This window comes from Triturus cristatus, chromosome 3_2 (assembly GCF_964204655.1).
Source record: "Triturus cristatus chromosome 3_2, aTriCri1.1, whole genome shotgun sequence".
Taxonomy (NCBI): Eukaryota; Metazoa; Chordata; class Amphibia; order Caudata; family Salamandridae; genus Triturus; species Triturus cristatus.
This window is the reverse complement of record NC_140584.1, coordinates 832,083,973-832,100,241: the sequence shown is the minus strand read 5'-3', so window position 1 is coordinate 832,100,241 and position 16,269 is coordinate 832,083,973. Positions and strand designations below refer to the sequence as shown.

General features: G+C 42.5%; 1 protein-coding gene across 1 annotated transcript in view; it reads right to left on the bottom strand.

The window, feature by feature from the left end:
• Positions 1–16,269, bottom strand: part of WDR81 (WD repeat domain 81) — a 142,085-nt gene that overhangs the window by 30,755 nt on the left and 95,061 nt on the right. Inside the window, exon 7 of the mRNA XM_085649069.1 lies at positions 1,566–1,731. Coding sequence (XP_085505195.1) covers positions 1,566–1,731 — 166 coding nt within the window. The remainder of the gene's footprint in view (positions 1–1,565; positions 1,732–16,269) is intronic.

Below are 16,269 nucleotides of genomic sequence, written 5' to 3'. Positions count from 1 at the left end.
TGGCTCCCCAAGGTCAGGGTGAACCAGCATAAGAAAAACCTCAGCAGTTATTTAGCAAAAAGGCTACTTCCAACATGGCTCCACACTCTTTTGTCAGTCTTGACGTCACACACTGATTACTCATTTGTGGCTAAGCCACAGAGAGGGGGAGGCAAAGACCCCATGTCCTATAGCGCTAACGGTGTCTCTGCCTCCCTTCTCCTGCAGTTGTTGATTGCCCCCGCCCCTCCCTCCTGCCACAAACAAATAGCACTATGATGCAGTAAGTGCTGGGCGCATCATAGCGCTTATCGTTTTCAAATGTTTAGCCATGTTGCGTAGAAGCTGCACTGCTCTACAACCTGCCTCAAATACATTGGCAAAGCTAATAAGTCTTGCAAAGGCACAACCGATTGGCTTTACCAATGCTAGGTTTTTCCTCAATTTTTATAGCCGTAGCAATACAAGTGCCCTAGTAGGTCCTCTATTAAACAGCCATTTTCATAGGATGGGGTAAGTGTTAGTTGAACACCATCCTTCTGTGACCAATAACTACCGAACACACATGAAAAAATCTTGCAAACAACGCATGTTGTGGAAGTTTACACACAAAGAAATATTTTCAGTATGTGTAATAATGGAACCAGTTAAGCCCGCATGAAGCCCTGTGTTGCCTTCATACTCACTACAGTAGTGGGTCACAGTGCTCATACCAAATCGAAGATGCATAGTTTTCTCCATGAATCTATCATGGTTATTATTCCACAATTTAAAGGGTCTAATCTTCTGCTCATTAGCCTTCTACAAGTACTAGACCGGGTCCTGTAAGAACAGAGTCTCTTACCTCTACACAAGAGATACAAGTACAAACTAGTCAACTTTTATCACACATTGCACTTTCACTACATGTACCAAGACACCACCCGAGATAGGTAGTCAAAGGGATAGTAGGAGAAAGAGACTGTCCTGGAAAACTGCAACTGACTCATGCAGGGCAATTGACAGGCAAGAAACACGTCAACACAAAAGACATGAAGGGTCCCAAACAACCCCTTTGATTTTAATTTGCTGAAGGAAAAGACCAATTAAAGTAAAATACTTATCTACCTCAAGCAATTTTAGCTTGTTATGTCCCCTTTGAACTAGAGTGCGCAAAATAATATGATAATTAAATATTACCAAACAGTCCCTCCTATAAATGCAGCCTCTTGATGAGGAATATCTCTGGAAGAAAGAACCAGAGACACAAAAACACAAAGAAAAAATATCCCAACATGGTGGCGCCCATTAAAGGACAGTCCTACACCCTACCTGGAGTGAGGTATAACAACCAGATGAAGCATTCCACTTAGAATGGTGAGAGTTTCGAGCCCTTTTTAATGAGAACCTAAACCATTAAAACCTTATTGGCATATCACTCTATGGCACTCCCCCTACTAGACCCTAATATAAATGCCACCTTTTCAACTAACTAGGGTCTCTGTCTATCTTTTCCAAAGTAATCATAGATCCTCCAACACCCTTGTCTGTTCTATGACCACACTTCGCCGCTAGCACTGCTGCACAAGGAGAGTATCTTTTTGTACCTATGAGAAAGCTGAAGGGGATATAAGTATAATGGGCCATTTCTATAGAGTACACTTTCTCCAGCTCTTCCAGCACGGCCAGGTCAACAAGGAGGACACCTTCATCCACAGATTTCACTTCCACTAGCGTTGGTTCAGTACAGCCAATGGCTCTTGCCTTTAAGCCCTGTCAATAAAAAAAAAAGAAAGAGTGTGAGACAGGAGCCAAAGAATGAGCTAGAAGAGTGAACCTATTCCTGCAGATAACCCAAAATTACTATTCACGTTCAGGTCAAAGCTCAGAGACTCTAAAATGCACTGTCCCATCTTTGAGTTAAAGATTACACTTATGATTGCATGTCCATTGGCGGATGGACGGGGTCAGACACACAGACACACACTTTTATCCCAGAACAAAAACAAGGCAGGCACTAAACTCATCATTCACTCACAGATCAAAGATCATGTTGACAATGCCACTCATCCTTAGAGGCGATCACTCACAGTGTCTGGAGGGATGTGGTGCTGTAGTCAGTGGGCCTCACCTCACCCCTCCCTGTTGGAGACTTGACCTCAGCAGTTACCCTGCTTCCTTTTGAGGCCTACCAACGGCCAGTTGACCACAGGTCTTCAAGTTCTACACACTGAGACAGCACTGATCTCATTTAACAACACGTTCCATATTCCACATCACAGATACATGTTTCACCAGTTAATTCGCTCTCATCCTTTGAATTTCTTACACTGCATGGCAATGCTGTATATCATTTGGATTGGCCCAGAAATCTGGTGGCAAAATCATTGTTATACGCAAGTCATCTTGGCTGTACACCACCAACTAACTCACTTCCACAGTTTCTAAAAAACATTCTGTCTCCTTCTTCAAACCCAGCACCTCACATAATACACTAATGATGACCACACACCTGTGGAAACATGTAATATTTGACGTTAGCATAAGCGACGGTCATTTTTGCTGTGGTGTCCATTTAGTTTTCTTAATAATTCTTCCGTCCTCTCCTGCTCATCTTTTTCACTCTGCTTGTGTTTTCTACTTTAGTTAACTTCTTGACTCAGCTAAAGCAATGTACGTGCTGTTTTTAGGTCTTGCCTAGCTATTGCGTAGCAATCGCTATGCGAGACTCTAGTAAGGGGCTCCCAAAAGTGCTCCCAAAAGTGCTCCCAAAAGTGAATTGCACGGCGAGCACGCGCACAATCACGTGCATCGTGCCGCCATGCAATCCACTTTTGGGAAGCGCTTCAGCCCACTGGCGCGTGCACCTACTTCAAAGGGTCCGCTCCCCCGCCTGGAATGCGCTCCCCGCCCCTTGCCGCTTCAAAGCCCGCGATTAGCGAGATTAAAGTGACACTTCAATCTGGGCGCGAGACTGACGTACAGCAGCGCACGGGGAGCTCGAGCCCACAGGAAGACACACGCTACTTTTGTCTTCCTTGTTGGTTTTGTTGTGTGTTTGACTCCTCTTAATGTCCCTGATTGGCATCAAATAATCTTTTGTGTAACTCGCTTCGTAGAAATACTATTCAATTTCTGTATTTGAAATGTTTTAGTTCACAAAGGTTATTTGAGTTCTTCGTGGTGGTAGATCAGTTGGCTGCTTATATGGGGCTACCAATTGTTAGAGGCAAATTACGCTTCTTTTAAGCAATAGGAGGACCTTCATTAATGGCCGATAGGAGGCAGTAGAAAATCATTTATGTGGCCAACTTCTATGTGCCGACTTTTTTATTTACAATAATAGCTAGAATTGGTAGGAGATACATGCCACAGAAACCTTTACTAAAAGATCAGTAGGAGATATTTGGTCATTGTTGGCCTAGTTACTTGTGCGAAGCTTATGCTCCTTTCACTCATGTGATTTTGTAGCTTTTTAGCATGTGAAAAAGTAGGTGCTATAAGTCAACAGTATTGCTCTTATGTCAGAATTCACTGCCCTGTTGAATTTGAATGCAGTGCACAGCAACCACGCATTGATTCTCATGTCGTCTCGCCATTATCAGCAAAGTAACGGCTTGCTTTGCATGCTCGCTTTTCCTCGGTTCTTATCTCTTGAGCAACCATGCTGCAGATGGGCGATTCGTTAGGATAATGTCATACCGGTAGTTTCAAATGAAAATGATGCCTTTAAAAGCAGCCTCTTATCTTAAAAGTATTCAGCACGTTCAATCGACTGCGTTGTTAATGACATGCATTGTCCTAAAGGCATACATAAGTCATTGAGCCATTCAGATTTCTCAATATTTACAATGCAGTTTATTTAATCAAGGTTTGCTGCACGCCGCACACCGCACACTGCTGCACGCCACACACTGCTGCATGCCACACACTGCTGCACGCCACACACTGCTGCACGCCACACACTGCTGCACGCCGCTGCATGCCACACACTGCTGCACGCCGCACACTGCTGCACGCCGCACACTGCTGCATGCCCCTGCACATCACACACTGCTGCACGCCACACACTGCTGCACGCCGCACACTGCTGCACGCCGCACACTGCTGCACGCCACACACTGCTGCACATTGCTGCATTACTCACTGCTGCACGACACTGCTGCACGCAGCACACTACTGCACGCCGCACACTGCTGCACGCCGCACACTGCTGCACGCCGCTGCACGCCGCACACTGCTGCACACCGCACACTGCTGCACGTCGCACACTGCTGCACGTCGCACACTGCTTTTATGCGCGTTTATGCTACTGACATTGTAAATGACAATGCCTTTTATTTGTTTTAAAACCAAAACATACATAAAAGGCATTGTAATTTCACAATGCCAATAGCTCAAACTCTTATAAATGCGAGACCTATTGCATTGCAAATGCTTGTTTTTTTAGCTGCTAGTGCACCATGTCTTAGATGTTAACTGTGGGCCATTTACTGCTGCCATAAGCATTCCTGCTCCCCCTCCCACTTTGCTGACCAAGTGGTTATTCATCTGCCCTTGTTTGCTGATAGCTATTTCTAAAACTGTTCTTTCCATTTCTGTTCACATGCTTACACTGCAACAAAATGGTATAAAAGGGACGATGGTTTGTGAATTCAGTTTACTTCCTCCTGCAGCACGAGAGTGTTGTGTAGATGTGGTCCCATTCATGAGCGATTAATAAACTTGTTATTTATTCCAACTCCAGTGCCATTCTCTATTTTGTTGGTCTTTGGACTTGGGGGGGCAAGAGAGTGACCCTGCACAAGTGTGCCCACTTTTAGGCACATTTCCACACACCCTATCAATATCTTTCTTAATGAAGTGTATCTACCTCGCAACAATACCAGTCTATTGTCAGGAATCCCGTCTCTGAAAGTAAAATCCAACAAGGTCATTGCACCTGCTCTTTCGTACTCCCAGGAGCTAAACACCTTCAGGAGAACCATCAGAGAACTCAAATCCCATTACCAAACTGATCTTAACTTTCCTAAGCTTATTTCAAAGGACAATACTTATTTCAAAAGATTTTCTCCAGCTTTTCTCTAAGGACAGTAATAAAAGCAAGGTTTTACTCAAAGCAATTTAAAAGGTAATCAAGATACTTCTGTTCCATGCGCCATCAAGAAACAAATGCCTTGTCAAAAAACTAACAAGATAATGGTCACATTACCCCTCCACACTCTGCCAACTGATTCTTAATATGCCATGCAGCATCCATTTATGGGCCTCATTCTTTCAATCTATTTTTCCTTCGGGATCTTTAAAATATCCTATGCAGAAGGCGTTCTGCCCACTCTGACCTCAGTAAGTTGAGGAGTATTGCTTATGTGCCTGTGTGTTTATTGAAGGTACTTCATGGAATCTTACTGGAACACAGCGGCATCAACTCATTTAGGGGATGGAGAGATACCGATGCCTGTAATCGCACTGAATAGCATCTGATGCTTCACACATGGGAATGGCTAGCATTGCATGGTTTATGGGTACACGATGGCATTGACATGCGTAGGATGATGGATACCTGGCCGCATGATGGCGCTGACTGGCATATGACAGAGAATACCTGAACACCTGGTTGCTGGCAAATTATTTGAGAATACTTGGACACATGATGACAAGGACTCACATCAATTTTATGTAAGAAAAAGGAAAGAGTGTAATTTGTAGACAAAATATATAGATATTTTATTTAAACTAACACACGGCATATCTGGGCTCATTAAATAAAAAATACTGACCTTCTGGGCAATGTTTGTGTAGCTTATGGGAATAATAAGCTCCTGTGTACCACATAAAATCAGCTTACTTACTAAAAAAAAAGTAAAAGTTACTGACTAGAGAATGGATATATTTTTTAGAAAATGACAAGCTGTTAATTGGGATGGGCCATTATAATAAATGGGGTAACCCAGTATAGTCAAAGGACCTGGGCATCAATCGATATAGAAAACAGTGGTCCTAGACAATCTATACTATGGTTTTTCTTACACAATTCATAGAAACTTTATATACATTCAGTGAAGGAAAGGATTTAAATCCTAAGAAAAAACAACAAAACAAAACAAAACCTGGAACACTTCCAAAAAGATTAACTTGTAAAATTCAATTTTATTCTTTTTACTCTTAGTATTTCATTCAAAAGCATTGAATCACATTTGCATGATCTGCAAAATATGCAACATATAATGTTATGCACGGTTATTGTCAAAAGAAGAAAGAGAAGTGTGGAAATAAGTGCTCATGTGATAAATAGAAGTTAAGTAGAATTCAAAGGGAAACAGAAAATTCAGGTATATTAGTACAGAAGGGATCCGGCAAGACAACCTAACAGGATCGGTATCCCTACAATATTAGGCCTACCCATCCACATGGTTTTAAACTATATTAATTTGCAATGCATCTTTTTTTCGTAATTTCTTCTGTAGTTGGGCTGTGGAAGGGGATGAATGTGTGGTATAGGCCCATTAAGGGGTCTGTCGACGTTTCGACCCTGGCGCAAAAGGGGTAAGTAGATTCCTCTGCTGCGGGTCTTCCTCAGGACAGGGGGGAGGGGACGGGGGTTGATAGTGAACCTGAAAATAACCGTAGGTGTCAGAAAGTGGCCAGGTAGGGTTGAATCAAAAAAATGACTAAATGACATATTAGTTCAAGAAGGATGCTCACCCAAATCCTAGATCGTGGTGAGTGACCAAGAGAAAACTTCAAGGTCATTGGTTGAAATCCAAAAGGTATTTTGGTCACCAAGGAAAGGCTAAAAACGAAAATATAGGACAATAGGACACAATAAGGGATTTACAAACATAAAAGTGATTATGAAACACAGGACAGTGCGTACCATTGTCTATCAGCAACTTACCCGCTGTGCAAGATCAGCGAGAGTCCATGTGGGAGTATTCAGTTCGGTTCTGTGAAGATGGATGGACTCAATGAATATCAGGGACAAAAATCCTAATTTAGGATGGAGGATACAACCTATCTTAAATACAGTGAGTACAAAGACTGGCAGTGGCTTGCCACATTCATCGACCTCACAATGTAAAGAAAGACGTGTCAATTCAATGAGGGACACCAGTTCCAATCTGAAAAAAGTTTTTTTTTTTACACTAATGAGTGGAAGGATTAAGCAATATCTATCGTCTAAAAGATGGGAAATGCAGTCTATCTAAATTACCTTCAATATTCGGACTTGTACTCGAAATAGCGTGCCGCATCCGTCGGCGTCATGCAAAGAATGCGTGTGAGCGTCCCCGGTTAAGTAACCAACGTGTACGTCGGCCGCCGCAGGGCACGGTGAGCCACGGTGAGCCGCTATTACGTCCCGCTTAGTTACAGCGTGAACAGACTATCTAGACCCGCGGATACCTTCGGTACAAGAAAAGACTAATCCCGTGTGATTCTTGTTGGTTTACAGGTGCGCAACGAGCCGGCGATTTTCTTAGATAATCCTAAATTCAAAGATAATTTTAGCTTCATCTCCAACAATTGCTCCAGGCACTGGATGGTGCTTGGAGTAGAGACAGCTTTGGAGGAGGTTGAGCGTCTAATGGAAGAAATTGCTGACCTTAAGAAATAAATAATTGATGACAAGGCTTTAACTAACGCAAAAGAAGCATTGGAACGCCTAGAAAGAACTCTGAAGGATTTTGACACCTATGCCCAAACAAATAAACTAGATAAGCTTGCTAAAGATATAAAATTCTATGATAAGAAAGTCCCCTACCCCTATTTAGCAGAAGGATATTACAAACGGGAAAGTCAGGGGAGGTTTTCTACTAGAGGGAGGGGCGGTTATAGGAGGCATACTACCTTCTCTGACTCCACTGCCGCTAGCAACTCTGACGGTGAGTCGGAAAGACCAGGTACCAGCTCTGCGGCACCCAAGTACCCTGTCTTCTCTAGTGATAATAATTTTTTAGAAGAGGGACAATGGGAGGACTACCGAGGGAGAGGTCGACCCTGGGACCGACCCAGGGGGTCGACATACTCCAGGGGATTGGGACAACCGAGATGGAACCAGGGCAGGGGCAGGGCGAAGAAGCAGGTCCACTTCAGCCAGGAAACCCATGGGGAAATTCAGAGCAGACGCCAGCACTACAGGTGGCGATTCCACCTCCTGTGAGACATGACAGTCCTTTGATTAATCTATCTGACTAGGTCCTCAAACCTGAGGAGGCAATGATTTTAGAAATAGGCCTCTCTTTTGTACCGCCTAGTCCACCCAACACTTTCAATCTGAAAATTGAGCTACGCCAATTCTTCAGAAAAGTACGTCTTAAACACTACTTTAATAAAACTCCCTATAAACCTACATTCTCTAATACAGGCCTACGCCTCCGTCCACCTTTACTCCACCACCGCAGCTGATGTCACATAGGATACTAGCCTTTGAGCAGGTAGTTATGCAAGATATCAACACACTCCTTGCAGTAAGACATTACATCAAATATAATATCTCCAGACTGGAACGACAGGCGCTTGAATCACTTAAAAACAACATCGATATAGTGATCAAGCCGGCTGATAAGGGAGGAGCCATTGTCATCCAAAGCCGGGAAGACTATAAGATAGAGATACTCGCACAACTGGGAGTGGAAGGTAACTACTGTAAACTAAGGGTGGACGCCACAAAAGACGTGGCAGCCACCATTAGACAGGTTACTGAGATTGGGATGAATGACGGTTTCCTCTGTAAACATGAATATACAAATCTGAACAATGAACAACCAAGAATGCCCACCATATACACCCTCCCCAAGGTACACAAACTACTGAATAATCCACCAGGGAGACCCATCATATCAAGATGTGGATCAATCCTGGAGACTCTTTGTAAATATATTGGTGTGTTCTTGAAACCCATTGCTGAAAACACTGTGGCATACCTGAGGGATACCGTGCAGGCCATACAGCTAGTGGATGGGCGCCTGTTTAACCACGGAGAAAACATCTTAGTCACGATGGATATAACATCATTACATACCAGCATCCCCCAAATAGCAGCACTAGGTAATATCAGAATGGCACTCGAAAAACGACCTAGACCATGGCAAGTCCCCACTGATTTTATAATCCAGTTGCTGGAAATCGCCATGACCAAGAACCTTTTCTACTTTGAAGGTGACTGCTATGTACAAACGAAAGGTGTGGCTATGGGGGCGAGCTTCGCCCCGGACCTGGCCATTATTTTCATGGATACATATGAACACACACATGTTTTCAGTGAGAGTACCCCTACAGAGATTGCATTTCCCAATGGCGTCGATATATCGACGACGTTTTAATGATATGGAAGGGTGATCAGCAACAGCTTACACAATTTCACATTTGGCTCAATGCCCAATCACAGGATATTCAATTCTCTCTAGATTTTAGTAACAAAGAAATACATTTTTTGGATATCTCAATCAGAGAAGAGGAGGGCAAGCTACACACTACACTCTATAGGAAACCAAGTGAGAGAAATACCCTTCTACGCTACACTAGTCATCATCCGCGCAACCTCAGGGACAATTTACCTTTTTGCCAGTTCCGGAGGTTGCGTAGGAAATGTAGTCGTAAATAGGATTTCTTTGAGGAATCGGCCGACCTTATGGAACGCCTCAGCAGTAGGGGTTACCCGAGGAGTCTCCTTAAGATAGCACATAAAAGGGCTTGGTTCTGCCGTCGTGAGTTCCTTTTGGAACCCAAATCAAAAAAATCGATCTGATAATGAAAGACTCGTATATGCCACTACTTTCAGCACTAGGAGCAATGAGGTTAAAAAGATCATAAATCAACATTGGCACCTGGTAGTTGATAAAATTGGCATCCCGGAACCACCTATGCACGCCTTAAAAAAAGGAAGAAATGTGAGGGATTATGTGGTGAAATCAATGATACCCAACAAACCCAGAGAAAGTCAAACGACCTTGTGGAATATCCCAACTGTTCTTGGACATTTTAAATGTGGGGCATGCAAGGCTTGCCCGCTTACAAAAGAATTGAAACAATGTACATATAATAACTACGTACACACGTTGCGGCAACACACGAATTGTAATTCCACTGGTGTAATCTATGCCATAGCTTGCCCATGTGAATTTTTATACATCGGTCAAACTATACAAAAAATCAAGTCCCGTATCCTGCAGCATTGCAGCAGGATGCGCTGTAAAGTTCAGGGTGTGCCCCTAGTTGAACACTTTAACACCTTCGGACACTCTGTTGAGAGTCTTAGGTGGTGGGTTGTGGAGAAAGTGCAGATCAACCCATGGGGTGGCAATTTTGCCAACATTTTGAACACTTGTGAATGTAAATGGATACATATATTCGACACTGTACACAAGGGCCTCAACGAGTACGAGGAGATTTCTAGACAGATATCAAACCTTCACAATGGATAGAGATTTCTCTCTTCTTATATAATGGGTCTCAAAGATACATATCGTCTTATATATTCTGACTGTATCGCCTTAGATTGATTCCCCATAGTTTTTTGTGCAGAACAGTTTTTCCCTTTGTGTTCCTGATTAATGATAATCTTCCACTTGACTCTTTGCTCACATGTATCACTGTATATACCCTCAAGATACATCTTGTCATGGAGAAATCTGACTGTATCACCTTGTATATATTTTATCATTGTGTCTTGTACAGCAGTTTATTCCCATTCACTTGTTTGTTTAATGACAACTTTGTGTGATATTGATGTTTGTACCTTTTAATACACTTCATGCGCGCCAGAACGATATGGATATTGTATGTATATTACTGTGCAGCGCTTTTGACCTTATGAAATATGCCCGCGGCATGGGGCCAGTCTCTTTTCATATAAATAATATGGATATTGTAAGCTAAGTATTATACAGCGCATTGACCTTATGAAATATGCCTGCCACACGGGGTTAGTTTCATGAAAACAAGATAAATATTGTATGCAATTCACTATACGGCGCTTTGACTTTATGAAAGATGCCCGCAGCACGGGATTACTCTTATGAAATAAGCCTGCTACATGGGGTCAGTGTCATGTAAATAAGATGAATATTGTATGCAAATCATCTGTACAGCACTTTGATTTTTTGAAAGATGCCCACAACACGGGATTAGTCTTTTTTCTTGTACCGGAGGTATTCGCGGGTCTAGATAGTCTGTTCACGCTGTAACTAAGCGGGACGTAATAGCGGCTCACCGTGCCCTGCGGTGGCCGACGTACACGTTGGTTACTTAACCGGGGACGCTCACACGGCATTCTTTGCATGACGCCGACGGATGCGGCACGCTATTTCGTGTACAAGTCTGAATATTGAAGGTAATTTAGATAGACTGCATTTCCCATCTTTTAGATGATAGATATTGCTTAATCCTTCCACTCATTAGTGTAAAACCCCCCCTTTTTTCAGATTGGAACTGGTGTCCCTCATTGAATTGACACGTCTTTCTTTGCATTATGAGGCCGACGAATGCAGCAAGCCACTGCCAGTCTTTGTACTCAAAGTATTTAAGATAGGTTGTATCCTCCATCCTAAATTAGGATTTTTGTCCCCGATATTCATTGAGTCCATCCATCTTCACAGAACCGAACTGAATACTCCCACATGGACTCTCGCTGATCTTGCACAGCGGGTAAATTGCTGATGGACAATGGTGCGCACTGTCCTGCGTTTCATAATCACTTTTATGTTTTTAAATCGCTTGTGTCCTATTGTCCCGTATTTTCGTTTTTAGCCTTTCCTTGGTGACCGAAAAACCTTTTGGATTTCAACCAATGACCTTGAAGTTTTCTCTTGGTCACTCACCACGATATAGGATTTGGGTAAGCATCATTCTTTAACTAATATGTCATTTAGTCATTTTTTGATTCAACCCTACCTGGCCACTTTGACACCTACGGTTATTTTCAGGTTCACTATCAACCCCCGTCCCCCACCCCCATGTCCTGAGGAAGACCCGCAGCAGAGGAATCGTCGACAAACCCCTTAATGGGCCTATACCACACATTCATCCCCTTCCACAGCCCAACTACAGAAGAAATTACGACAAAAAAGATGCATTGCAAATTAATATAGTTTAAAACCATGTGGATGGGTAGGCCTAATATTGTAGGGATACCGATCCTGTTAGGTTGTATTGCCGGATCCCTTCTGTACTAATATACCTGAATTTTCTGTTTCCCTTTGAATTCTACTTTATTTCTATTTATCACATGAGCACTTATTTCCACACTTCTTTCTTCTCTTGACAATAACCGTGCATAACATTATATGTTGCATATTTTGCAGATCATGCAAATGTGATTCAATGCTTTTGAATAAAATACTAAGAGTAAAAAGAATAAAATTGAATTTTACAAGTTAATCTTTTTGGAAGTGTTCCAGGTTTTGTTTTGTTGTTTTTTCTTAGAATTTAAATCCTTTCCTTCACTGAATGTATATAAAGTTTCTATGAATTGTGTAAGAAAATCCATAGTATATAGATTGTTAATTGGGATGGGGGCGCAATAAGTTAATTTCTAAATATTATTTTTTAGCTCTCCAAAATACTGCAAGCTGATAAATAAATGATAATTCTAGCTGATGTGAAAACATTTCTCGTTACTGTAAGGACATTTATTTCCTTGGAAAAAGACAGTTTCCTGCTGCCATGGTAGGCTTTAGACAATTGATGTGGTGACATTATATGCACTATACTTTTTGAACCCAATTATCCCAATACAAGACTGCTGTACCTGTACAATTGGTGTAACCTAGCTCTGTTGTCTAAGCCTGTATGTTCTGTCTGAGCCACTAGCTCTGTGGTCTTAGGCTTGAGAATGTGAGAGCTATGCAGCCTTTCAAATAGACTATCATGTTACGATAGATAATCCACGGGCAGGATGGGAAAATGTAAGGAGGTAGAAGTGAATGAAAATGCTTTAATAATAACGTTTTTGGTACAGGACCAATTAAATAGTGCATTTTTTATTTTTAAGCACAAATAAGTGCAACTAGTATCCAATTTAAAGGCCCTCAATTTGTCAACTGTGAGAGGATTCCCGCATAATCACACCACATATTACCAGTAAGGACTAAACTCGCTGGACCATCTTACTGGCTATTTTATCGAAATGATACACCATTTCGTATTGTACAGCCAGATTACTCGTCGTACTTGCAAAATCTATGGCTTTTTAGCCAATTCCTTGGGAAATTGTGCTGTAACATACTTACCTACCTGTGTCTCATTTTCCAGTCGAAGCCTACCAGAAAGCATAGCTGTATGGTTTGCGAACATCTTGGGGACATTCTGAAAGCTTCCCTGGGAATGCATTCCACCCACTACTTTCCATTGGCTTTGTGTTTTGTAACTCACATTTGCTGGTTTTCTATTTGCTTGCTTGATTTGTTTTAGCCGTCCCGCTTGAGTTAATCCCTACTGTGGCGTATGATCAATCTACTGTATTTTTCCACTGTACTTGCTTTCTGTAAACAGGCCTTTAAATCTCGTTCTTATCTTGTCACATTTGTTGTGCAGTCAAAGACAGAGGTCAGTGTCATGCTCTGTCTTCCGAGGGAGCTTGGTGTTTACTTTTCTTTCTCTGACTTCAAAGTGAGAGAATTTATATGACAATCTTGGTGTGAAAGCAAATGCTTTTTTCTAGCACATAGCAAAAAAAGTTAAATGTCTGCAAATGAACGGTGCAGATATTTCAGAATATATCAGAATTAAAAAAGCACAAATGAAGCACTTTTTTGTAATTCTGAAGTGTGGTGGAAACAAATACTTTAATATGATCAAAACAAATCAATACACTAGGTGATGACATTTCCACACATTATTCTTTGTGCGCTATATACTTTTAATCAGTAAAACTGTAGGTCTCTGCAAATGTAATAGTCATTTCAATTGAAAATGTGTTGTCTGTAATGGCAGTGCACAACCACACCATGCATACTCCACACTACATCACTCCACTCTCTTCTACTCCACTCCACTCTATGGCCCTCCACTGTACAACACGTAACTCTACTCTACGACATGTTACTTCACTCCAAGCCCCTCCACTCCCCTCTACGACATGAAACTCCAATCTACGTTTTTCCACTCCCCTCTAAGACACTCCAATCGGTTACTCCACTCTTGAACACTTTACTCTACTCTACAACACTCCGCTCTATGCCACTCTACTCCACTCTGTCCCACTCTACTCTACGCCCCTCCAGTCTATGCCACGACCATCTACGCTACAACACTCCACAACATTTCATTCTATGCCACTTCACAACAATCTACAATACTCTACTCCATTCTACTGTATGACACTCTACTTCACTTAACATCCTTCCACTCGACACCACTCTACTACCTCCACGACACTCCACTGAACATTACGCCACTCCACAACACTCCATTCTACAACTTTCAGCCATGCTAAACAGCAGCCACGCTGGAGTAAAGCATAGCTAAAACAAATTGGGAAAGCCAATAGCTCTTCCAGCTTTGCCATGCTTGTAATGAAAACGTTCACCCTGAGGATCATGAAGTATTGACATATTTCATGAGTGACCCTTTCAACTGTTTATTTAGAAATTTGGCTTGTAATATGGTGTGCAACTGAATCAACCCAGCTCCCCCGCTATACAGCCTTGGGGTTGGGTCAGAATCACTAACTTGGTCAGCGTAAACGGACCCCACCTATGTGAAAGTTCACTAGCTATTCACACACACAGTACGTCTGGTGTAAAAATAGGCCTAAATGGAGAAAGGGACAAAGACAGTGAGAGACAAAAGCGTGTAGTTTTAAGGACGGGACATCACTCACCCAAAGGTGACAAGCTTCATCATTGGGTCCCTGCTCACAACAGGACCGCAACGTGCCTGCTGTGGGCTACGACTACCCCGCCAGGAAGGAGCTGAGGGGTTTTGTCAAGAATAAGCAATAGCAGGGATCTGAGTGAGGGGCAGAGTGCAAATGACAGTTTACAAAAACTATCTCCCTAGTGGGCAAAACTCGTAATTTATTCTGGGGCTCCCATTGGATGGCATTAACAACAGAGTAAAGTACTGTGCATCAATTGCACAGGTCACTTATTACAAGGTCGGCATGTTTCTACCCATATATAACTCAGAATTCTTGGGCATTTTCAGGACCAAAATAGTCAGTGTCAATCTGCATCAAACTACAACAATAAAATACCGGCCTTGAATCAGTCAGCCAGAAACAGAATTGGGTGGCCCACCATTGGTGTCTTGGTCCACCTATCAAAACAAACTGTGAAAAAACACAACATAACACGCTAATATTCAAATCCATTATCAATTATAAATTCCAAAAGTAAAGGTAATTACACAGGACTAAGTTTTAAATCGGTTTCATAAAGTGATACCTATTTCCCATAACCATCACCATTCACACTGGTGCTCTGTGAAGAAATGTGTTTTAGAACATTAAGAGTAATCTTACCCCTAGAATGGATCTATGTATCTTTCTCGTGCCTCTGACCTCCGCCCGGCACATTCTAAATGCAGGTGATGGTACACTGGCGAAACCTATGTTTTTTTTTTTGCCTCTCTAAACTCTGTTAGCAACTTCAATCGTCTATTGCGTATGTCACGGTCTGGGTGTAAGATTGACTCCTGGTCTAGCGCACTCAACCGCGTTTCAATATGTTTGAGTGTTGTCCTGAGATCTCGCAGGACCCCTGCGTGTTTAGAGATACACATCCCTCGCATGTAAGCTTTAAAAGCCTCCGAAAGTGTTGCCCATGACGAGACCGATCCAGTGTTAATGTCATAATATTATATTATCGCTTCTCTAAGCTCATCTTGGAATACGCTGTCAAGTAGGGCCTGACCTGGGAATCTCCACTGCCGTTCACTGCCCTCAGGTCTAGGGATCCGGAGGGCCAAAATCACAGGCGAGTGGTCAAAGGGTTCTGGGCAAATGCTGGGACATTTTAAACCAGGTCGTTAGTGAAGGGGTCACCAGCCAATAGTACAATCGCCTCCAGGTGTGGTGCGGGGTGGAGTAGTGTGTGTGTATGCCCGTTCGTCAGGTCAACAGTGACTCCACACATGTAGTAAGTTCTCACACAGCGCTAGTAGAGCAGTCCGAGCTCTGGGTTTAGTGTCAGCAGATGTGGACGTACCATCTCTAGATGGATCTAAGAGGATATTGAAGTCACCCCCCATGCATTTGTGATCGCGTCTAATTGAAGGAGTTGTGAGTGGACTGCCCTAAAAAAGTCTGGATCGTCCACGTTAGGGGCATATAGACAAACAAGCACAATTTTGTTCCCCATAAGATGTCCT